The sequence below is a fragment of the Diabrotica virgifera genome, chromosome 3, assembly GCF_917563875.1.
Source record: "Diabrotica virgifera virgifera chromosome 3, PGI_DIABVI_V3a".
Taxonomy (NCBI): domain Eukaryota; kingdom Metazoa; phylum Arthropoda; class Insecta; order Coleoptera; family Chrysomelidae; genus Diabrotica; species Diabrotica virgifera.
In genome coordinates this window covers 66,520,721-66,545,465 of record NC_065445.1, presented here as the reverse complement: position 1 = coordinate 66,545,465, position 24,745 = coordinate 66,520,721, and the positions used below count along the sequence as shown (strand labels likewise).

At 32.8% G+C, this 24,745-nt stretch overlaps 1 protein-coding gene across 9 annotated transcripts in view; it reads right to left on the bottom strand.

Moving 5' to 3' along the window:
- The window catches only part of LOC126881865 (potassium voltage-gated channel subfamily H member 6), a 1,259,880-nt gene that overhangs the window by 241,801 nt on the left and 993,334 nt on the right, over positions 1 to 24,745 (bottom strand). For 8 of the 9 annotated variants that reach the window (XM_050646514.1, XM_050646507.1, XM_050646512.1 and 5 more), the window contains one exon: positions 13,238 to 13,419. In XM_050646514.1, the coding sequence (XP_050502471.1) occupies positions 13,238 to 13,419 (182 nt within the window). Of the gene's footprint in view, positions 1 to 13,222; positions 13,420 to 24,745 lie in introns of all 9 variants that reach the window. The other variant, XM_050646508.1, reaches the window with a different exon arrangement.

The following is a 24,745-nucleotide window of genomic DNA, read 5'->3' as shown; positions in this document are numbered from 1 at the left end:
CATATATATTGTAAATCCAAATCATGATTTCCAAAGTTTATACAATGTAAATTATGATTCGGGAGTGCTCCTAGTAGCATTTAACGTATCTTGGTTTGTTTATTTCTACTGCATCTTGATTGTAAATTTAGTATATAATATTGTCTATCTTATTTTCCACTCTTATAATTGTGGCTAATTTTTGACTTAAGAGTATTTTCTTGGTTTCTGCACATTTTGGTTTCTTTCAACAAAATACTTAGATATTGATCAAATATCTGAGATAAAACGATTAATGTGAATTCTGGCAAATGTTTAACAAACATAATTTAAGATCAATTATCATCAAAAACCTTAGGTACCTAAGAACCTATTTAGTGTTAAATATGATTATTAAAACACACAAGCTTTTCATACTTCCCTGTCTTATGATCTCTAACTACAAAACTTCGTTCTTTAAAATTTTTTTCAAAAATCAAACAGCGAGTAGAGAGTGAACGCCAGGGCCGGACTGGGGTGTTTTATCGAATGGAAATTTTAATATTGATTAAAAAACTAGAAATGCTTTTGTTTGGTTTAATCATTAAATATTTTGTGCTTTAGCGTTATTAGGATAAAAGTACCTACATAATATAAAATCAGTAAGTAAGTCATTAATTTATACTTCGAAAACACAACGCCTTGTTGTGTTTGAAATTTGTTTACATACTAGCATAATATCGTGATAAAACTCTGGGTCTAACATAGTGTTTGTCATTTATTCTTTTCTACTCTTTGTATTCGAATATTTTTCTGTTAGCTACCAGACATAAATTGTCAATTCATAGATGATTAAAATATTGTCTATTTACGTTCATATTCCATGACAAATAACTCGAATAAGTAGATCATGACATAACTAAGTAAAATCCCCAGAGGCGGAAACCAGAGTGCGGGACAAGGGTAGTTATAAAGGGTCAAAGTGACGGTTTTTATTATTTTTTTTGTGACGCTCATGATCGAGGTAGTGCGCCAAAATTTGGGAATAAGTAGACCATGACATAACTAAGTAAAATTCCCAGAGGCGGAAACCAGAGTGGGGAACGAGGGTAGTTATAAAGGGTCAAAGTCGCGGTTTTTATTATTTTTTTGTGATGCTTATGATCGAGATAGTGCACCAAAATTTGGGAATAAGTAGGTCATGGTGTAAATAAGTAAAATCTCCAGGGGCGAAACGCTGCGTTGGCGTCAAATGGGTGGGGGCAGGGGTGAATTTATAAATCATAAGGGATTTTTTGTGACGCTTATGATCGAGATAGTGCACGAAAATTTGGGAATAGGTAGACGTAAGTAAGTAAAATCTCCAGGGGCGGGACGCTGCATGGCCGACAAAGGGGTGGGGCAGGTGTGAGTATAAAAATTATAAGGGATTTTTTGTGACGTTCGTGATTGAGATTGTGTACCAAAATTTGGGAATAAGTAGGCCATAACGTAACTAAGTAGAATAGGAAAAGGGGCGGAAACCAGAGTGGGGGACGAGGGTAGTTATAAGGGGTCAAAACCGCTTTTTTTATTATTTTTTTTTGTGACGCTCATGATCGAGATAGTGCACCAAAATTTGGAAATAAGTAGAACATGAAGTAACTAAGTAAAATCTCCAGAGGCGGAAACCAGAATGGGAGACGAGGGTAGTTATAAGGAGTCAAAGTTGCGGTTTTTATTTTTTTGTGACGCTTATGATCGAGATAGTGCACCAAAATTTGGGAATAAGTAGACCATGACATAACTAAGTAAAATCCTCAGAGGCGGAAACCAGAGTGGGAGACGAGGGTAGTTATAAGCGGTCAAAATAGCGGTTTTTATTATTTTTTTTTGTGACGCTTATGATCGAGATAGTGCACCAAAATTTGGAAATAAGTAGGTCAGGATATAGACAAGTAAAATCTCCAGAGGCGGAAACCAGAATGGGAGACGAGGGTAGTTATAAGCTGTCAAAGTCGCGATTTTTATCATTTTTTTTTGTGACGCTTATGATCGAGATAATGCACCAACATTTGGGAATAAGTAGACCGTGACATAACTTAGTAAAATTTTCAGAGGCGGAATCCAGAGTGGGGGACGAGGGTAGTTATAAGGGGTCAAAGTCGCGTTTTTTATTATTTTTTTTTGTGACGCTTATGATCGAGATAATGCACCAACATTTGGGAATAAGTAGACCATGACATAACTTAGTAAAATTTTCAGAGGCGGAATCTAGAGTGGGGGACGAGGGTAGTTATAAGGGGTCAAAGTCGCGGTTTTTATTATTTTTTTTGTGACGCTTATGATCGAGATAGTGCAGTTGGGAAAAAGTAGATCGTGACATAAGAAAGTAGAATCTCCAGGGGCCAAAGGCTGCTTTCGGGACAAATAGGTGGGGGCGGGGGTAAATTTATAAATCATAAGGGGTTTTTTGTGACGTTCGTGGTCGAGATAGTGCACCAAAATTTGGGGATAAGTAGGCCATGACCTAACTAAGTAGAATCTCAAGGGGTGGAACGCTGCGTGGCTGACAAAGGGGTGGAAGCAGGGGTGAATATAAAAATTATAAGGGGTTTTTGTGACGTTCGTCCCCAACGCAGCGTTCCGCCCCTGTAGATTTTACTTAGTTATGTCACGATCTACTTATTTCCAAATTTTGGCGCACTATCTCTATCGTGAACGTCACAAAAACTCCGTTATAATTTTTATACTCACCTCTGCCATGAGCGTCACAAAAAGAAATAATAAAAGGACTTTGACCCCTTATAACTACCCTCGTCCCCCACTCTGATTTCCGCCCGTTGGGGAAAGTCATGTACATAACTAATTCAACATAGCCCCGTATAGTTCTTCCATATTACTTATCACGAGCAAAATCCGCTCCCAGCTCTTGGACTATTAATCCCACCTAAACTGGAACATCTTCTAAAATCAGTGTTTTCCGCTTGTTTGAAATTTTGTCGCATGTTGAACTTTATTTTTTAATATTTTAAAGTAATATGACTCACCTTACTTTTACTGCATTTTGATTATATTTGAGGCTGGTTTTATTGTCTTTGCTATATTTAATCATAATTTGTAATTTTATTATGTGCTTTGGTACTTTTTATTTATTTAATTAAAATATAAATAATCATCTATACTCTGTTTTTAAACCAGGAGGAGTAATTCAAACTTACCGCTCCGTAACGCTTGTTTGTAATTGGTCCAACCTCAGGCAAGTTTACTCCACTGTTATGAAATTTTAGCACTATTGACATTTATGAAATTGTGATGCCATTGGCATTTCATAGGTTAATTAAGTTATATTGACGATGTTTTGTGTTTTCTGCGTTTTTCCTTTAATTTTCAGATTTTTAATCTGCTTTTATATAACAAAATAGTTATTTTTAGGACTATTTAGCGACGTATTAGTATAATATTAATGAATTACCGTCGAAGGACGACATAATCAACCAAAAAAGAAGATGTATTTGGTGATTTTTCTGGTGACTTTCTTAGGTGTTAATCTGTCTTTCTAGTTTATTCCTCCTGGTTTAAAAACAAAGCATAAGTATTTTTTAAAGTTTTTGGGATTTGTATTTTACTAATTTAAGGTAGGTACACATATTTTTATTCCTCCTTGACATTTAATAGAATACCCGTTATTACGACATTTATTTATTTTTAAAGAATATCGACGTCATCAGATAAAAAGGAGGTTAATACGATCTTCATTTCAATAACACAGGTAAATCACAATGATAATTACCTAAACCAGTAATTAAAATAATTATTATCAAAGGGCAATGATAAAGTGTTAATATAATCAATTCTGATTTAGTTTTACATTTAAATTTATAATGCAATGAGCAAATTTTTAATTAACTATAATTATGTAATACTAAATTTTGCGAATTAGAGGAAAATTTACTTGAAAATTAATTCTGTTGAAGTGAAAAATGAGTTCTGTAAATTTTATAGAATATATAATTAAATGTTACCAAATAAATCCAATAAATGTTTGGTAATACAGGGTGTCCCGAAAAGATTGGTCATAAATTACACCACACATTCTGGGATCAAACATAGTTCGATTGAATCTAACTTACCTTAGTACAAATGTGCTCATAAAAAAAGTTGCAGCCCTTTAAAATTACAAAATCAAAAACAATTTTTTTCAATATATCGAAAACTATTAGAAATTTTTTGTTGAAAGTGGACATGTATCATTCTTATGCCAGGAGCATCTTAAAACAAAATTATAATGAAATTTGTTCACCCCATAAAAATGTTATGGGGGTTTTGTTCCCTTAAACCCCCCAAACTTTTGTATACGTTCAAATTAATTCATTATTGTGGTACAGTTAGTTAAACACATCGTTTTTAAAACTTCTTGCCTCTTAGTATTTTTTCGATAATCCAGTTTTTATCGAGATGCGGCTTCTTTTTTAATATATTTACATAAAATTTTTATGGGGGTTTTGTTCCTTTAAAGCCCTCAAATGTTTGTGTATGTTCCAATTAAACTATTATTGTGGTACCATTAGTTAACCACAGTGTTTTTAAAACAATATTCAATAGATCTGTCCAAATTCTAGCATATGCAGACGACGTGGACATTATAACAAGAACCAGAGCGAGAACTGCGGAAATCCTAATCGAGCTAGTAGCAGCAGCAGAACGAATGGGGTTACATATAAATTGAAATAAAACAAAATTCATGGCGACTAACACAAACACAAGGGCTGGAAATGTTGACGCAGATCTAATCATCGATGACCAAAACTTCGAAGCGGTCAAAGAGTTCATATATCTAGGGACATCGGTTAACCCCAATAATAAAACATCAGAGGAAATAAAAAGACGAATCATAATGGCAAACAGGTGTTATCATAGTCTATCAAAGTACTTAGCTAACAAACGTCTGTCTCAAAAAACTCGTATAAGGCTGTATAGAACATTGATAGTCCCCGTTCTCACATATGGATCAGAGGCATGGACGCTAACTACAACAGATGAATCCGCTCTGTCGATTTTTGAAAGAAAGGTGCTACGTAAGATATTCGGAGCGGTCTGTGAGAACGGAATATGGAGGCGTAGATATAACTTTGAACTGCAGAATATCTACAAGCATACGTTTGGTGGAAAAGATATTATCACTATAATTAAGCGAAACCGCCTGCAGTGGGCAGGACATGTAGCCCGGGCCCCTGAATCGAACATGATAAAAAAGATTCTAACAGCGCAACCCGTGGGAATGAGAAGACGGGGTAGACCAAAGCTGAGGTGGATGGACGGGGTAACACAGGATGCCGAGAAGATCGGAGTCGGCCACTGGAAAATGCAAGCAAGGGACAGAACAGAATGGCGTAGAAAGCTTGAGCAGGTCGAGGCCCTCTAAGGGCTGTAGCACCAAGATGATGATGTTTTTAAAACTTTTTGCCTCCTAGTCTTTTTTGACAAGTCACCTTTTATCGAGATGTGCCTTCTTTTTCAAAATATACCTAAAAATGCAAATTATAAATAAATTTTCATATTATTAACAGGTCTCTATAATCGTACACTTAACCATACACAAATATGTGATGAATTAGAAAAATATTCAAAATATGTCGATAAAAACTGGCTTATCGAAAAAGTAGTAAGAGGCAAAAAAGTTTTAAAAACATTGTGTTTAACTAATGGTGCCACAATAATAATTTAATTGGAACGTACACAAAAGTTTGGGGGTGTTAGAGGAACAAAACGCTCATAAAATTTTTAAGGGGTGCACAAATTTCACTTTAATCTTTTTTTTAAGATGTTGCTGCCATAAGAATGCCACATGTCCATTTTCAATAAAAAATCTCTAAGAGTTTTCGATATATGAAAAAAAAAATCGATTTTCATTTTGTAATTTCAAAAGGGCTGTAACTTTTTTTGTGTGCACTATTGTATATAGGTAAGTGAGGTTCAATCAACCTATTTTTGACCCCAGAATCTGTGATATAATTTACGACCAATCTTTTCGGGACACCCCGCAAAAATGCTACGAAAGACTATAATTCTGATATCAATCAGCAAATTATGAATAACAACGACAACAAACTTTTTGGTTCTGTTGTTTTTGTAATAATGAGATGCATTGTTAAAACTCATACATTAGGAAAAATATGTCCGCATACGCAATAAAACAATAGTCAATAGGTATTATAGAGATTATTATTCAAGTACATATTGTGAACATTTATTTTAAATCCTTTATTACCAATATAAAAATTTACCAATATATATTAATTTTTCATTGTCAAGGGAAAATCAATTAATAAACATAATAATAAAAATATCATCTATGTTCAAAATGTTCAGAAATAATTTTAAAACATATTACGTTACATAATTATAGCATTTCTAGTTTTCTATTTGAATGTAAGTGACTGTTGTCTATGTAATCGAATAAATTATGTCTTAACTATAGTTTTTATATTGTAATCGAGTGATCCCAGTCCAGGCCTGGCAGAAACGAAAGTCAGTAGACTAAACGAGAGCATTCAAAATGTTTCACATTTCAAAAATGCAACATTTAACATCGATTTATATATTGAGTCTATCCGATTTGGTCAGTCCTGGTGGATTTATATTTATAACTAGCATATTGGCTGTATCTTAGAAAAATAAATAAATAAAACACAACTTCTACCTTATTTACCTACCTTTCTTGTCAGTTGTAATCTTCTCTAAAGAGAACTGTGAATATAAAATGTCCTCTAGGAAACGTAGAACATCATTCTCACAGTACACTCGTAGATATATAGCTTTAAAAAACATTTGATATACAGTTTATTAATAAATGTTTACTTAAAAGTTGTAAAGAAAGAGATTCTACTACAATTAAAATTAATATGTATTAAATAAATGACTTAAGGTCCACGAAACTTATGTTTCGTGAACCTTAAGAAGGCACTTGACAGGGTCAAATTAAAGGACGTTATCAATTTATTGTATGCAAGAGAGGTACCTTTAGGAATAATGAAAACGATTTAAAATATCTACCAGAACAACACAATAAAAGTAAAAGTAGATGAATAACTAACCAACCCAACTGAAGCTAATAATGGGATATGACAGGGAGACCCCCTGAGTCCCCTATTGTTCAACCTGATCATGGATGAAATAATAAAAGTAAGAAAAAAAAAGGATACCAAATGGGAGAACAGCAAGTTAAAATAATCTGCTCTTCAGACGACGTAATACTAATCTCTCAAAGTGCAGATGATTTACAACGTATGCTGCACCAATTTAATATAACCGCTAGAAAATTTAACATGTTAATTTCCCCAAAAAGGGAATAAATTCATGGTGATAACAGCAAATCTAATAAGGTGTAAATTAAAGCTGGAGGGGGATAATAGAACAAGTTATGGAGTTTAAATAATATAGGCATCAGACTATCCAGCCACGGAAAGATCGAAACAGAAGTGGAAGATCAAGTGAATAAAGCAACAAAAGCCGCCTGAATGAAGCAATATGGAGAAATAGAAATGTCTTAAAAGAAGTGAAAGGCATAATTTACAAAACAGTCATCAGACCAAGAATCGCATACGCGGTAAAAACATGACGTGATACTGAAAGGACAAAAAGAATGCTAGAAACAGCAGGGATGAAAACACTGCTATGGGATAGAGCTAGAAGCGCAAATATACGACGGAGATGCAAGTTGGACAATATGTGAACAACATTAATACCTGGGTAAAAAACAGAAGAGTAGAATGGAATGACCGCGGAAGCCGAATGACGACAAATATAGTAGTAAGGATGGCGAGAGACGGTACCTCACTGGGAAGACGATCAGTTAGAAGAGCATCAAAACGATGGAGTGACAACTTTTTAAAGGCACATTTAAAAACTTCTTCTCTTCTTCTTTTTGTATAGACATAGCCTTGTCTGTTTTTTCAATGTGCCTCTAGTAAGTTGTCATTCCATCGTTTTCGTGGTCTTCCCACTGATCATGTTCCTATTGGGGAACCGTCTATCGCTGTCCTTACTACTCTATTTGTTGTCATTCGGTTTATGTGGTAATTCCATTCCATTCTTCTGTTTCTTACCCAGTTATTAATGTTGTCCACCTTGCATCTCCGTGGTATATCTGTACTTCTATCTCTGTCACATATAGTCTTACAATACATTTTTCGGAGAGTTTTCATCTCCGCTGTTTCGAGCAATCTTTTTGTCCTCTCTGTGTCGGGTCGTACTTCTGCCCCGTATGTTGTCATTGGTCTGATTACTGTTTTGTAAATTCTGCCTTATATTTCTTTTCCGATATTTTTATTTCTGCATATTCAGACAACCTGCGGGTTTGTTCGCTCTATTCACCGCAGTTCCACTTCCACTTCTGTTTCGAGCCTTCCGTAGCTAGATAGTGTAATGCCTAGATATTTAAACTCCATCACTTGTTCTATTAATGTTGACACCATCTATCTATCGCCCGTCGGCAAATTCAAACAAAAATATAACTCCAGACCATCTTTTACCACCTTTAGTCCAGACAAATTAATATATGTATTTAATATATTTTTTACCATCAAAATAATGATATTTTAATCAAATATTGTATCAAATGTAATTTGCAGAATAATTTTGATTTACGTTCCGCTAATGAACTCGCTTTTTTGTCCTTCAAAGTAGAAAAAAGTTTCAATTATATTGCTTAATAGTATAATTGTCTAACAATTTTAACTGTACTAATCCCCAAGTATAAATTTTTAAGTGCTAAACTGATGGATTTACGATGAGTAACCGGGTTGTAAAAATACCGGCATGTACCTAGATAAAGGGACATCGGTTTACTCGAATTTCATAACATACAAATATTATCTCTTTGAATTTGCCGACGGGCGAAATATCGATGGACCCGACTTTACCTTACCCTCCAGCTCCAATTTAATCTTATTGGATTTCGGATTTCCTAACTATTCTGAAAGACAAAAAAAAATTTTTAGTAAAACTAGGGACAATATAGAATAGAAACATTGACCAGATAGAGAAATATGAGAGGTTGTGTAATAAGGAAGCCTAGACGCGGGATATGTTGGGAAAGGGAAGTATCTCTTAAGTTCAAACTGGAATTAGATAAGATGCATTAACAATGACCTTGATGCATTTGGGTATTGGTACTTTTAAGAAAAGAGAGTTCTTTCCGTATATTGCTTTATTTAGCATATATTTTCTTGGATTTTTCTGTTTATAAGCAATTTGTAAATCTAATTTGAAATGATACTTCCTGGATATTCAAATATTAGGACCTCCTCTAGTTTTTGTCCTTTGTATGTAATTGTTCTTGCATTCCTGCCTTAAAGCTCATTCTCATAATTTCCTTGATATTTGCTATCGTTTTCAACTTCCCTTTTCTTCATGATTTTAGTAGTGTTCTTGTTGTAGAAATATCGCTGTATAGGTAGTTCTCTTAGTTGGTTCTGTCCCGTTTCATATCATCATCATCATCATCGTCCTCCTCCTCCTCCAGCCCTTTGCGTCCACTGCTGGACAAAGGCCTTCCTCATTTTTTTTCCATTGTGCACTTTGCATCCAATTTCTATTTTGCATCCCCTTTCATATAAATTGGTAGAATAAGATTATTTTTCCAATCTTTTGGTATTTTATTTTGCTTCAATATATTATATGATTCAGAACCAGTCTATGGTTACCTCGCTTATCCATCTCATAATTTTTGGCTCTATTCCGCCTTCTCCTACAGCGTTCTCGTTTTAACTATTTTTGTTAATTCCATAACTTCTGTCTTCTTCCCCTGAGTTTGATTTGTAGATACCAACATGAGAAAGTCCGCTTAAGGCTGTTGAAACATGATCAACGTAAGATATACAGGGTTGCGAAAAAGTCTGGCAACACGGTAATTTCTCGGAAACTGCTACAACGATTTTTATAGATTTTGGTGGGTAAGGGTCTTTTAATGCGACAGATATTATAGTATTAATTACATTGTTGTCAAATCTTCTGTTTTTCTGGAAATTTAATGAACTTTCTTATTTCAAATAGAACACCCTGTAAATTTTTTGCGTTTTGAAATCCTTGAGAAATACTGATTATTTTGCATGTTATATTCCCTATACCTAAATTCCATAATTTCGGAATTATTGCTACATTTATTAAAAAAATTTTTAAACAAATTATAAAAATCAATTTTTTCGGGCCAGGTAGACAATATTTTAGGTTCTTTGGATCATTGGGAACAGAAAAGGTCTTTTTTAATTTTCCTGTAAAGTTAATGTTTTCGATTTTGACGATTCGAAAATGACGATTTTATAGGTTCAAAAACACGAGTAAAAAATATTATTTTTGAAATTACGAAGCACCTACATAAATTCAAGCTTAAACCGCTACAAGAAGGCAGAAAATTCAAGCTCTAAACCTTCTGCATCAGCTGCCTGCAAGAATTATTGGCACGTTATATTCTAAAACATTGTTTTTTAAACTATTAATGAAGCGCATATGAAAGAACGGGCCATCAAGCTGTATTAACAACTAAAAAACAATGCTTTAAAATAAGATAAGACCAAATTGCTTATAAGTATCTGATAACACAGGGTTTGATCTCGAACTTGGGCATCTTTTTTACTTGTTTTTTTGAGCCTAGAAAATCACCATTTTTCGATTTTTCAGTTTTAAACTGTTTTTGTTATTTATAACTCGAAATAGATTAACTTTAGAGAAAAATTATAAAATACCTTGTTTGTTCCCAATGATCCAAGAAACCTAAAATAATGTCTACCCTGGCCGAAAAAATTGATTTTTTTATTTTGTTTAAAAAAATTTATTTATTTAATAAATGTAGTAATAACTCCGAAATTATGGCATTTAGGTATAGGGAATATAACATGAAAAATAATCAGTATTTCTTAAGGATTTCAAAATGCAAAAAAATATACAGGGTATTCCATTTAAAATAAGAAACTTCATTAGATTTCCAGAAAAACGGAAGATTTGACAACAATGTAATTACCACTATAATATCGGTCGCATTAAAAGACCCGTACTCACCAAAATCTATAAAGATCTTTGCAGCGGTTAAAAAAATTACCGTGTTGCCAGACTTTTTCGTAACCCTGTATGGGAATCACTCAATTCGAAGCTAGCTGAATGGTTAGTCCGAGAGCTGTTAGATATTTTTGAGTAAGTATTTTAGGCAATCTGAAAAATTTTCAGGTGACTCTTCCATGATAGCCTACCTATACCAATATCATTGACGTGACTTGGGGAATATGCTTGAATGGGCGCCCCAGGATTATTTTAACTATACATGCATAGCGATGAACTTTTTTTCTGGACAAGGGGGTGCAGTTGTTATTTTGACAGCTTATTTTTTATTATTAAAAATAAATATTCTAATAAAAAACTGGTTTTTTATTATTCTAAATTAGAACTAATCCACAATTTTACTTAAAAAATAAATTTATTGATGTTTCGACTTAAACCTATGACGTCATTTTCAAAATACAAAATATTACTAAATTAAACAAAAATGTTGTTGTTTAGTAAAAAAATTTTTCTAATAATTTAATTTAATCTGAATCATTAATATCGGCAATTCAGACATATTATACATTTTAAAGTAAAAGACTTTAAAACAGTTCCTGGGACCAAACTATTATTTTTAATTTAAAGTAGCATACATATAAAGTTGGAGTGTTATTTTTGAGAGTAAACTGAATATAAGACAAAATACTTACAATGTCGGGATAGTATAATGAGATTTTTCCTGGTTTTTCGTCGTGATTTAATATGGAATCACTAGCACGAGAATTTTACTGTCATCATTGCATGTAGTTGTTTTTTAAGACAAATAACGTGCTACGATCTTTTTGTGATGGATATTCTTGAGCTAAAGGTGATTTCATGTTATCGAATGAACTATCTTTTAATAAAGTCGTCCCAGGAACGCAACTCATAAATATTAGCAATATCATTTTAAAGTCTTCTTATAATATATGTCTGAATTGGCGATATGAATGAGTCAGATTAAATTAAATTATTATAAAGCAACAACGTTTTTGTTTAATTTAGTAATATTTTGTATTTTGAAAACGACGTCCTAGGTGGAAGTCGAAACGTCAATAAAATCATATTTTAACTTAAATTGTGCCTTATTTCCCATTTAGAATAATAAAAAACCTGCCTTTTTATAATATTTATTCTTAATATTAAAAAATATCCTGTCAAAATAACAATTGCACCCCTCTTTTTGGGAAGAAAGTACATAGCTATGCATGCATAGTTCATATTTTATACTGATTAATAGTATGTACAGATTCAGATGCAATCTTCTGAAGTTCAGATACACCCCCTGAAAATAATCCTGGGGCGCCCATGCAAGCATCTTGCAGAGTTAAAATCTCTCGCAAATCGCCTGGCCTGTTTATTTTTTATATTTGAATATTTAAATTTACTTTAAAGTGACGTCAATGATATTTTTTATAATAGCAATATTTGACCTTTTTTAACTTTGGCGGCGAATTTTGGGGAAAATAACCGCTTCCCTCTAGCCCAGAGGTTCCCAACCAGTGTGCCGCGGCACACTGGTATGCCCTGAACTCCCTGTAGGTGTGCCGCGAAATTTGATTATACTCACTATCATTATAGAGATTGTTTACCCAAGTGTGCCGTGGCTGAACCAGTTTTTAAGTTAGTGTGCCTCAAGCTAAAAAAGGTTGGAAACCGCTGCTAGCCATTAGGCTATCATGAAAGAGCTACCTGAAAAATTTTCTGATTGCCTAAAATACCTACTCAAAAATGTCTAACAGCTCTCATGCTAGTTGAGTGTTTCGAACAAATAAAAATGAACGACCAAAGGAAAACTTGGTGGGAGGCAATTAGAACGAGATATCTTTGAAGGGTAGTATTATTGTTTAACTCAAGACTTAACGACAACCTCAAATAAAGTCAACAAATTTATTAATGATGAATGGGAAAGACATGAAGAAAATACAGTTTTGATAGGTTTTAAAGTATAACATAAAATCGTTTCCTAAATTTTTGAAATAAAATAGGTATCAATATTTCATACTAAATTTTAAGAGTTTAAATTTTGCCAATTGCTAACCAATACGCCAAATAAAGCTAATGTTAATAACATTTTTCACTACCCAACAGTAACGTATACCTATATAACTTCTGTTAGTAACATTACGACATGTGGAACCGTTAGACAAACGAACATAGAAAACCCATCAGGACATTCCAAAGGAGATATTCTGGTAGTAATACATACTTCTTTACTACTCACTTCATCTGTGTCGGTACCGAAGAAGAGGAGGTCGAAGGGTACCGCCGCCACCAAGTCGATCAGGAACCATCCTTTCAAGTAGTGAAAGGCGATTTTCCCCGGATCCGACACAACTTCGTCATTTCCGGTGACGTATGTCGTGCGGAAGTTTATTAGAATGTCTATTATGAACGTCACATCGACTGAAATAAAAAATAATAATTAGCAACCATTAATTTATAACTAGCCACTTTAAAATTAGTTAATAATATTTATATTATTATTAATAATATATATATACTAACTTACTGAAGAAATTAAACAATTTGAGGGCAAATAGTATATAAATTTTATTCAAAATCAAAATAAACTGCGATGACTTTGAGTAGGTAACCACATGTTTAATTTTTTTAATAGTCAAAATTCACCCCTTTGCTTTAAATTACAGTGGTTTAGTGGAGGCAGATAGGAAGCAGAAAAATCAGTAACCTGCGATACGCAGATGATACACTTATACTAGCAGGGAATAAAATCAAAATTGCTAATTTTGAAATAGTAGACAGATGGGTCCCAAACAGACTTGGCCTCCCTAATAACCAACAATGGCGATTCCTCATCTATTTTGAATGCTCAGATATACAGTTGAGCCCATGACTTTTTACCCGTGCGTCGTCATTTAAAGTATACGAAATAAGTCGAAAATCTATTTCACGCAGCAGCAAGTGACAGAAAATGGCTACTGTTCCGATCACGGATTATATTTAAAAAATTGACGTTATAAAATAAATAAAGTGTAACATGTTAGTTTTGCTTTAAAATTTTGGTGCAGAATTACAGCTACATTTGAGGTATAGTCTAAGAGATAGTGAACCCTCCGACTAACGGTCGTCCTGTAAAGCTAGAAATTTTTCTAGTGATAATTTATAGCACACCAAGGCTAAAAACCATGACCTGGCAGGCATCAGCGGTGCACGTGTATCTACCAGGTGAATCGAAAAGTGCTAATTTATGGGGTAAAATAATCTTTCTCCTGTAAGGTTTAAATTTAAGTATGTGTTTGAGTAAGTCATTTAGAAGAAATGTGTATAATGACAGGCGATTCTGAAGAGCATAAGACCTTGCCAGGGGAGAGGAAAGATTAGGGGTTTTTCCTAAAATTATTCTTTTTGCATCGAACAAATTTTTTTTAGGTTTTTTGAATCATTCCAAACAGAAAAGATCTTTAGTGATTTTTCTCTTAAGTTAATAGTTTTTGTTATATAAGACATTGAAAATTTTGAAAATTTCGAAATCGGCCATTTTTACCCTAAATCGGAGATTTATCTAAAAATTTAAAAGTTGCCAAGGTAGGTAGATATTCTTTAAACATTGATTGATGAAATCCCAAAGAGTTTTTTGCAATACAGTATCGGAAACGCCTTTGTCTTTTAATTGCTAATCAAGCGGGCGCGACACTGTAGTATAAGTGAGGACGTTTGAGTTGGCATAAATTCATTATCTCGAGAATGGGCAAATTTTAAGAGAAATCCTCAGAGAGGTCGATTTTTATTTTTAAATTAGGACTTTTTGGCATATATATATATATATATATATATATATATATATATATATATATATATATATATATATATATATATATAATACTAGTGACGTCATCCATCTGGGCGTGATGACGTAATCGATGATTTTTTTAAATAAGAGTAGGGGTTGTGTGATAGCTCATTTGAAAGGCTATTTAATTCTCTATTCACTAATATAAACATTAACATAATTATTTATACAGGGTGTACAAAAAACATTTTTTATTAAATTAACTTTGATTAAATTTGACAAATAGAAGAAAAATTATTTTTGTACACCCTGTATAAATAAATATGTTATTGTTTATATTACTAAATACAGAATTAAATAACCTTTCAAATAAGCTATCACACAACCCCTACCCTTATTTAAAAAAATCATCGATTACGTCATCACGCCCAGATGGATGACGTCACTAGTATTATATATATGCCAAAAAGTCCTAATTCAAAAATAAAAATCGACCTGCCTGAGGATATCTTTTGAAATTTGCCCATTCTCGAGATAATGAATTTATGCAAACTCAAACGTCCTCACTTACACTACAGTGTCGCGCCCGCTTGATTAGCAATTAAAAAACAAAGGGGTTTTCGATATTTTATTGCAAAAAACTCTTCGAGATTTCATCAATCAATGTTTAAAGAATATCTACGTACCTTGGCAAAATTAAAATTTTTAGATGAATGTCCGATTTAGGGATAAAAATAGCCGATTTCGCAATTTTCAAAATTTTCAATCGCTTATATAACAAAAAATATTAACTTAAGAGAAAAATCACTAAAGACCTTTTCTGTTTGGAATGATTTAAAAAATCTAAAAAAAATTTGTTCGATGCAAAAAGAATAATTTTAGGAAAAACCCCTAATCTTTCCCCTCGCCTGGGAAGGTCTTATGCTCTCAGAATCGCCTGTCATTGTACACATTTCTTCTAAATGACCTACTCAAACACATACTTAAATTTAAACCTTACAGGAGAAAGTTTATTTTACCCCCTAAATTTGCACTTTTCGATTCACCTGGTAGATACACGTGCACCGCTGATGCCTGCCAGGTCATGGTTTTTTAGCCTAGGTGTGCTATTAATTATCACTAGAAAAATTTCTAGCCTTACAGGACGACCGTTAGTCGGAGGGTTCACTAGCTCTTAGACTAGTAACTTCATAAATCCTTTTAATATCATTAGTGTAATTAAATATTTGTTATAATATGGTTCTACCCCAAAATCCCGACAGCCAAAATCCCGACAGCCACATTCCCGACGCCCGGCCAAAATCCCGACACGCCAGAATCCCGACAGGCCAAAATCCCGACAGACCAGTATCCCGACAGGTTTGATAAGTTTCTTTTTAACATTAATTACATTTATTTCTTTATTTTTGTTTATGGCCATCTGTTTTTTAATTTTTGTTACTAAACAAAAAGTATTTGCCATTTAATATAAACTAATTTTCTAGTTCACAAGTCTACTTTCATATAATAGATATTATTGTCATTTACAACCTTCCATTTCAGTAAATATAGCCATTATATTATAAAATGAAGCACAGGCGTAGCCAGGTTTTAGTTTCGGAGGGGGTTCAAAAAAGTAAAACGACTAAAACTACATAAAATAACCTTTATATTCATAATAAAAATTTGAAATATGTTAATATCTTAACTTTTCGGGGAGGGTTTGAACCCCCAAAATCCCCCCTGGCTACGCCCGTGAAATGAAGCTTTTAAATAATTTTGTCTTTTAAAATTCACAATAATTAGTACCTACCGTACTTATTAGTAGTAATAATTTTTCAATTTCAACACTCTCTATAATATGATTTGGTATTGTATTTGAAAAGGAAACAATAAATATTCAAAATGTAGTGGTCGGAATTTTTACTTATGCGAGGATTGTTGCATGTTGGGATTTTGGCCTGTCGGGATACTGGCGTGTCGGGATTCTGGCGTGTCGGTGTTTTTGCCGAACGTGAAATGAAGTAAACACTCCTGTTGTATTAATTCGATGTCTTTCGATTCGATTAATTTAAGATTTTTAAATTAACACGTGGATGTACTTCATCCTTTCTGAAAAATTGCACAAGGTAGTGCTCAAGTGGGAGGTTAACGACATTTACCCCAAAAATTTCAATCTCCAATATAAAATTAGTTGTGAAAACCACTGCTTGTACACTAAGTGCAAAAATAGGACAAAACAGCAAAAAATCCAACAAACTGACAGTGACAAGTAAACAAACCAGAAACGTCACAATCACAAGTTGTACTTAAAATCTGAAAACGTCCCAAGAGTCTTTCTTGTACCCATCTCTTTTCAATGTACTGAGTCTAGAGCGTTCATAAAAATAACATGTGTCTTTACTTAATAACAGGCGGTAGCTGGTTAGTCTTTTGTTTCATGCGTGGACGAGAATGATGCCAGATAAAAAGTATGTGTTTTATCTCGCCAGGTATAGGGATTTTCATCGATTGTCATTTATTTCCAGCTTCTGTCATATGTTGTATAATCTGTGTATAATATTAATATACACGGATTATACGACATTTACTGACGCACGGGTAAAAAACCCTGGACTCAAGTGTACAGTTCATCCCAAACGCTTTTTCAGTGCGTCATTAATTTTGACGTCATATAAGATTTTAAGAATATCGCAAATCATTGCATGACATTTTAGTTAAATGTGACAGTCGTCAGAATTATTTATATTTATATTAATATAAACATCAATATTTATACAAATATTGGCCAGAAAATTAATATTTAAAATATTTTAATGTAAAAATAAATAAATATAAAATCAAATTTCACTCTATAATGTCCGAATACACCAATGTCATAAAATATTTATATTTACGTCGCTGAAAAATACTAACCTAGAAATTACAATTGTCATTTTACCCGTTGATATTGTGAAAGTACTGTCACGATTGATTACTTTTGTTTAACATTTATGTTTTTCGCATCATTGATTGGTCATCTATTTAGATTATTGTAATCGCCAAAAAATTATACATCTATAAGTCGGTTTAATATGCAAATACCCGTCAATGAATGCATAGCTTTCAAAGTTCTATGTATAATAATTACGGAGGTACGTTTTTTTGTCACTTCCAACTTTAATTCGTTAAAGTGAATTCGATAATCTATGACGCACTAAAAAAAGGGTTTGGGATGACTGTAAAACAACAGCAACAGCTAAATTAATTAAAATGTACCGAGACCGAACAGTAATAAGGAATACTAAACTCAATATTCAAATACTCAGTATTCGAAGAGACTCCCTGACCGTGTGACAGGTTGCCTTGTCCTGCTGAAACCATTGTTGCTTTTAAGCTTGGACCTTTTCGCGACCTTTTCCGTATGACCAAAATAGTACTCCACGATAAAAATTTTTTCTGCAAAACTGAGAACCATCCTGAAGCACCTAACATTAACATGAAGTTTACTGTAAAGAGACCGAAATCATTAGACCGAAAGCAGTAGACCGAACTCATTAGACCGAAAAGCACTTTACCGAAACCTCACTAGACCGAACAGTATGAGACCGAAAAGCAGGACGCCGAAAAGCATTAGGTACATAATACAGGGTGTTCAAACAAGATTGTAATCTGATCAAGGGTAACATCAATCTCCCTTCACCTTTTATCCCGGCTTAGGACTCTCAGCAAAAAGTACTGGCGAGTTTAATTTATTTTAACCTTCACTAATTTGTTTCACGGATGAAAATTATTTCATACCACACTCTACAGAGTAACAATTTACACAGTCTATATATAAAATAATACAAAAAATACAATAAATAAGAAAACATATATACAAAATCTTAGCATAATTTACTGCAATCTTCTTTAATTTATGTACCATTTCGGTCTAATGCTGCTCGGTCTAGTGAGGTTTCGGTAAAGTGCTTTTCGGTGTAATGAGTTCGGTCTACTGCTTTCGGCTTAATGATTTCTGTCTAATTGTCGTGTACCCCTAAAAATAGTTGGTTCAACACTAAAAAATACTAAAGACAACTTTTCGCTAGAAAATCAATGAGTTTGTACAGGGTGTTTGGTAAAAAATAGGCCATAGCTTAACCTTAGATTCCTGAGGTTAAAATAGGTCGATTTAAGCTAACTTACTTTAGTAGAAAAGTTGATAATAGCCGAAATACAAGGTGTCAAAGTTAAACTTTAATTTTATTTATTCTTGAATATTTCCTATGGGACAATAACACGAAATTTGGTAAGCGAAGTTCTTTTGGGATAAGAAATCTAAATTCGTCATCAAAATATTTCATTACAACAAATTCATTACAACTTTTTTAAAGTGTTTAAAAAAAGTTTTATTTTTGTTTTTTAAAAAAATCTCTAACATTAAAAATAAGTGAGTTACGCTCAAAATATTGTTGATCCCTTTTATTTTTTGGTACAAAAATCACGAAAATCACCCCCTAATTAGCTTCCCAAATAAAATTAATCGTAACCGCTTCACAAGTTACTTAAATTATGTATATTTTATATTATCTATAAGTTTCGTTGGTTCAAAGTGCTCAGTTTTGAAAAAAATGGGTTTAAAATAAAACAATTTTTTTAATTTAAAAAAAATGGAATTGTTCATGGAATTAACTTAAAAATTATTAGTAATACCAAAAATCTTAAACAGTAATAAAATGTACGTTTTGCTTTCCTGAATATTTTTCCTTTTTTGTTTTCTTATTATACTAAAATTGATTATGCTATGGCTGTTCAAGATTTGCCTAAAGTCGTGATTAGTTACTCGTTCAAGCCATTTTAACTACAGCTTTTTTAAAAATAAGCACTTTGAACCGATGAAACTTGCAGATCATATAAATAATACATAAGCAAAGTAACTTGTGAAGTGGTAATGATAAAATTTATTTGTGATGCAAAATAGGGGGTGATTTTCGCGATTTTTTTACCAAAAAATAAAAGGGACCAACAATATTTTGAGCATAACTCACTTTTAATGTTACAAATTTTTTTAAAAACAAAAATAATCCTTTTTTAAACACTTTAAAAAATTTTAAATAAATTTCCCCAAAAAGTGCTGTGTTTTTGGGTTATTTCACATTGAAATACTCGATTTGTAATTTTATGAAGAAGAACCTACTTTTCATTAGCTACAACTCTGCTTCTTTTGGGTCTACAGACCTCAAGCAGACACCATTTTTTTCAGTTTTTTATAATATATTTTTGCTAAGAATATTTTTTCGCTGAAATACTTACTTTTTGAGTTATCTCCGAAAACCCGTCCAAAACATGTTTTTTTCTGTTTTTTTTATACACTTCATTTTTACAATCTACTCTAAACACAAAGTAGTAAGTAAATAGTCTAAAAGTAAATTAAGGTGAGTTAGGTACCATCCAGTGACGGTTCTCTAAGTATTATTGTTTATTGTGGTAGGTCGTCTGGCCATATTCTCTTTAGTCTTCTGTCAGCAAGTGGTTGGGTAAATAAATTACTTATCAATTCGTTGGTGTGGTCAGTAGTGCGATTTTTATATTTTATTGAACGATTTTTTATTAAGTCCTTGATTGGGATGTCCAGATCATTGTGAAGTGCCTGGTTAGATACATACCATGGAGCTTTACTTATCATACGGAGAATTTTGGATTGGAATGTTTGGATTATCTTCGTATTTGAAGGTTTACTGCAGCCCCATAGTTCTATTCCGTAAGACCAAACTGGTATAAGTATAGCTTTGTACAGAATCAGTTTATTTTCAAGAGATAACTGAGATTTCTTGTTAAATAGCCAGTTCATATTTTTTAGTTTAAATAAATAGTTCTGTTAAAAATGAACATATTCACTTGCAAATAACTCGAAAACTATTGACTTAGGGAAAAAAGTGTATAGAACAAAAGTTATTTAGAATTAGTCATTTTATCCAATTCCGGGCTTATTTTGAATGTATATTTTTCACCTTCGAGAGGGGGTATTCCCCTCTATTTTTGAAAAATGGAGGGGATGTAGAATTCTAAACTTTTTCTTATATAATAATTGACAATTTGAACTACCTATTCCCAAATCATCCTTCCTTTATTTTTTTTTGGGGTTAGATTGTTCTTTGATTTGTTCTCTTCTATTACACCTGAAAAATAACTTAAAACCTTAAAAATTTACAAAAATGTATCGCAAATGTCTTAAAATGTAATTTGCAATGCAATGACATAAATATGAGAACTACTTTTGGGTATAACTACAATGATATGCAAAAAACTATGTTGTATCGCAGATTAAAAGTGCGCTTATCTCGAAAACAGTTGAGTTTAGCGAGTTGAATATAGTATACCTTTTTTTAAGTAAAAATATTAAGAGAATAAAAATTCAATACATCATTTTTGGTAGCGAATTTAGATTTTTCGTGCTCAAAAACCTACGCATACCAAATTTTGTGTTGTTATCCCTTGCCAATCAGGAAATATTCAAGAATAAATAAAATAAAAGTTAAACTTTGACACCCTGTATTTCGGTTATTATCAACTTTTGTACTAAGGTAAAAGTTAGCTTAAATCGACCTATTTTAAACTCAGGAATCTAAGGTCTTTACCAAACACCCTGTATAATAAATTTGCACTTTTAGTGGCCCATGTGATAAAAATGCGTGGAACAGACCAATTGACGAATATCCTTATTGACTGCTTATTCGAATTTAAAAACACAAGAAAATCACCTCAGCTATATTCCAACACGAACATAAAATCTACCCACATAAATAGCAGCGCCATCCAAACATACAAAGCAATAATACTTAGATAGGTTTTAGGGACTGGAGCCCAAGGCAGATTAAACAGAAGTTATGACGATTTAAATTACCATCCTACATGGAAAACGTTAACAAAATATAAAGTGACAACACAAACTACAATCCCACGCAAAAGCGTAATTCTGCGCCCGGATTACGTACACTCGATACGCATCGTATCCGCCATGTTTTACCGTAGGGAGTGATTACGAAACCTCTCTCCCTACGTTGTCGATGCGAGTCAACTCGAAGGCACTGCTCGATACCTACGACCCTGTCGAGTTGCCAACTCGAACTATCTATCTCTCTCTGATAGATCGTTGATCTCCTATAACGCTTTCTCTCTTGCCGGTCCAAGTATAAAAATTAAGAAAAGTGAATACATAATGACATAACCTACTTACTTCATACTTTGTTTTTTTCAATCTAAAAATATGTAATGTAAATCGTTAATCAAACGATATTTAGATTATACGGTTTTGATAATAATTCTCATGTTTTGAACATTAAAAAAATAGGTATATTGTTTAAATCTCCCAGTGAGGTGTTATTACACTCATTACACGGACAGAAGTTCTCTAATACATACTTTCCTATTTTAAAAATATGTGAAGGAAAGCTCTCTGAGACAGAATTCGATGAAGTGAATAGGTAGTTAGCAGTGACCATTACGACCTTTAGTAATATTTTTATATAACGTCTCCCATCTTTCCCTGGCCATTTAATCTTTAATAACGGTAAAAAATCATAATTAATCTCAAATTCTACTCAAGTTCGAAAATCATATATTTATATATCTAGGTACACGTTATCACTGTATCATCCTTAGAATATAAAATAAACGTTTATAACAATTAAATATGTAATAAAAACTTTATTTTATATTCGATTGTAATAATTATTGAGGTTAATGAGAGAAATTCCTTGGCATTATAACGTGCACATCATTCCATTTGTTCGAAATATTATCCCGTAGGTTCAAAAATACGAAAATTGCCGATGATTTTCTGACAGTCTACTCGAACCCAGTTCGTAATCACTTTTTGGCTTCGATGCGTATTCGCATCGAGTTTGCCTACGGTTCGTTTTGCGATCTCGCATCGAGTGTTCGTAATCCCGCTGCTGAACGCAAAACAGAAACACTCAAAGGACGTCAAAGAAAGTCTACACACCGTCCGACTATGCTCAGTTATTATACAGTGCGCTGGAATAAGTGTTACCCCCTTATTAACTTATTTATTTTTAGCACATAAGGCGGGTTGACATTACTATTGTTTGTTTTTTAACCAAGAGGAGTGATTCAAATTTCCCGCGCCGTAATGCTTGTTTCTAATTGGTCCAACCGCAGGCAAGTTTACTCCACTGATATTAAATTTTGACACTAATGACATTTATGAAGTTTTGGCACTTCTGTCATTTTATAGGTTAATTAAGTATATCGGCGATTTTTTGTGTTTTCTGCATTATTCCTTTAATTTTCAGATTTTTAGTCGTCTTTTATATAAAAACAATTGTTTTTAGAACTCTTTAGCGATGTGTTAGTATAATATAATATGTATGGATTATCATTGAAAGCTGATATGATCATCGAAAAAAGAAGATGAATTTGGTGACGTTTCTAGTAACTTTCTTGGGTGTGAATCTGTCTTTTTAGTTTACTCCTCTTGGTAAAAAAATCAACTTTAGTGAATAACGAACGCGGTTCACGCTTACGTATTTTGCCCGTGCTATTGTTAGATATTTTATTATATATTTTCAAACTCGAGCAGTACGTTTGTATTTGTATGCAATGCATAAATACAAATGTACTGCTCGAGTTTGAAAATAGATAACAAAATAACTAACAATAGCACGGGAAAAATTCGTAAGCGTGAGCCACGTTCGTTATTCACTAGTAATGTCAACCCGCCTATAAGCAAAACTTTCGGACAGGTCGATTTTTCAAATAATCATAGTATATTATACCATCAATGTTTCGAATTTTACGCGATTCGTATTCAGGTGACAGCCATAACTTTGATTTTTTAAATGGCAAAGTACATCATATCATTTAAAAGCTTTTGAAATACTGATTACAAAAATGTTTAATACTTTAATCCTATGGTAGAGCGTAGGCGCAAAATTTCGTTCGAAGTATTTTTAAATGCATTCTTTTTTTCGAATCCTGAGGAAACTAATAAGTATTTTTGAAATATTTGAACACAATGAAATATTACAGTATTATCGAGGGTAGACAGTCCCTAATAACTTCTATAATGTTTATTTTAATAAGTCACAGGGATGAAAAAAGAGAAAATTTAGTCTTATTTTTAATTTCAAATATATTACTCAAAAAAAAAGGTTTTGTTTACTCTAAGGGAATTTCAGCCCTCCGTAATAATTTAGTCTCTCATTCTGCGTTTAAATTGTTCAAAAATACTTATTAGTTTTCTCAGAATTCGAAAAAAAAAATGAATGCGTTTAAAAAGAATTCGACCGAAATTTTGCACCTATGCTCTCGAATAAGAGTAAAGTATTATACATTTTTGTAATTAGCATTTCAAAATCTTTTAAATGAGGTATCACATGATGCACTTTCCCATTTAAAAAAGTCAAAGTTATACCTGTCACCTGAAGAGGGATAGTGTAAAGTTCGAAACGTTGATGGTATAATATACTATGGTTATTTTAAAAATCGACCTATCCGAGCTTTTCGCATGTGTGCTAAAAATAAATAAGTTAATAAGGGGGTAACACTTATTCCAGCGCACTGTATAAAAAAGTCTTTTAAAGTAACTTTCAAAGTAATATTCGTCAAGAAGTTAATATGCATATTATTTTAGAGAAAAACACGTGCAAAATACGAGACACCGACGTTGCCTAGAAATAGAAAATTTTTCCAGAATTACTGTCAGTCAAAGTTCAAAAAAACAATTTATTTTTAATATTGGAAAAGTTTTAAAACACTATAAAACTGTATGTGCTGGAAAATACTCCCCCCTCGAAATATTTTTCTTTGTGTATTTTGATTGAGTTCCATTGTCACTTTCAATTTTCGAAATGATCAAACATCGAACTTTCAAACATCTTGGGTTGTTAAGCTGTAAAACTGGTTTCAGTCTCTGCTCAACCATTTGGACTGAATTTAAATTGCTTTCTAACAAAATTCAATAGCTATTTGTATAACAAGGGAGGAAAGTGCCACTTTTCCTCTCGAGAATGAAGT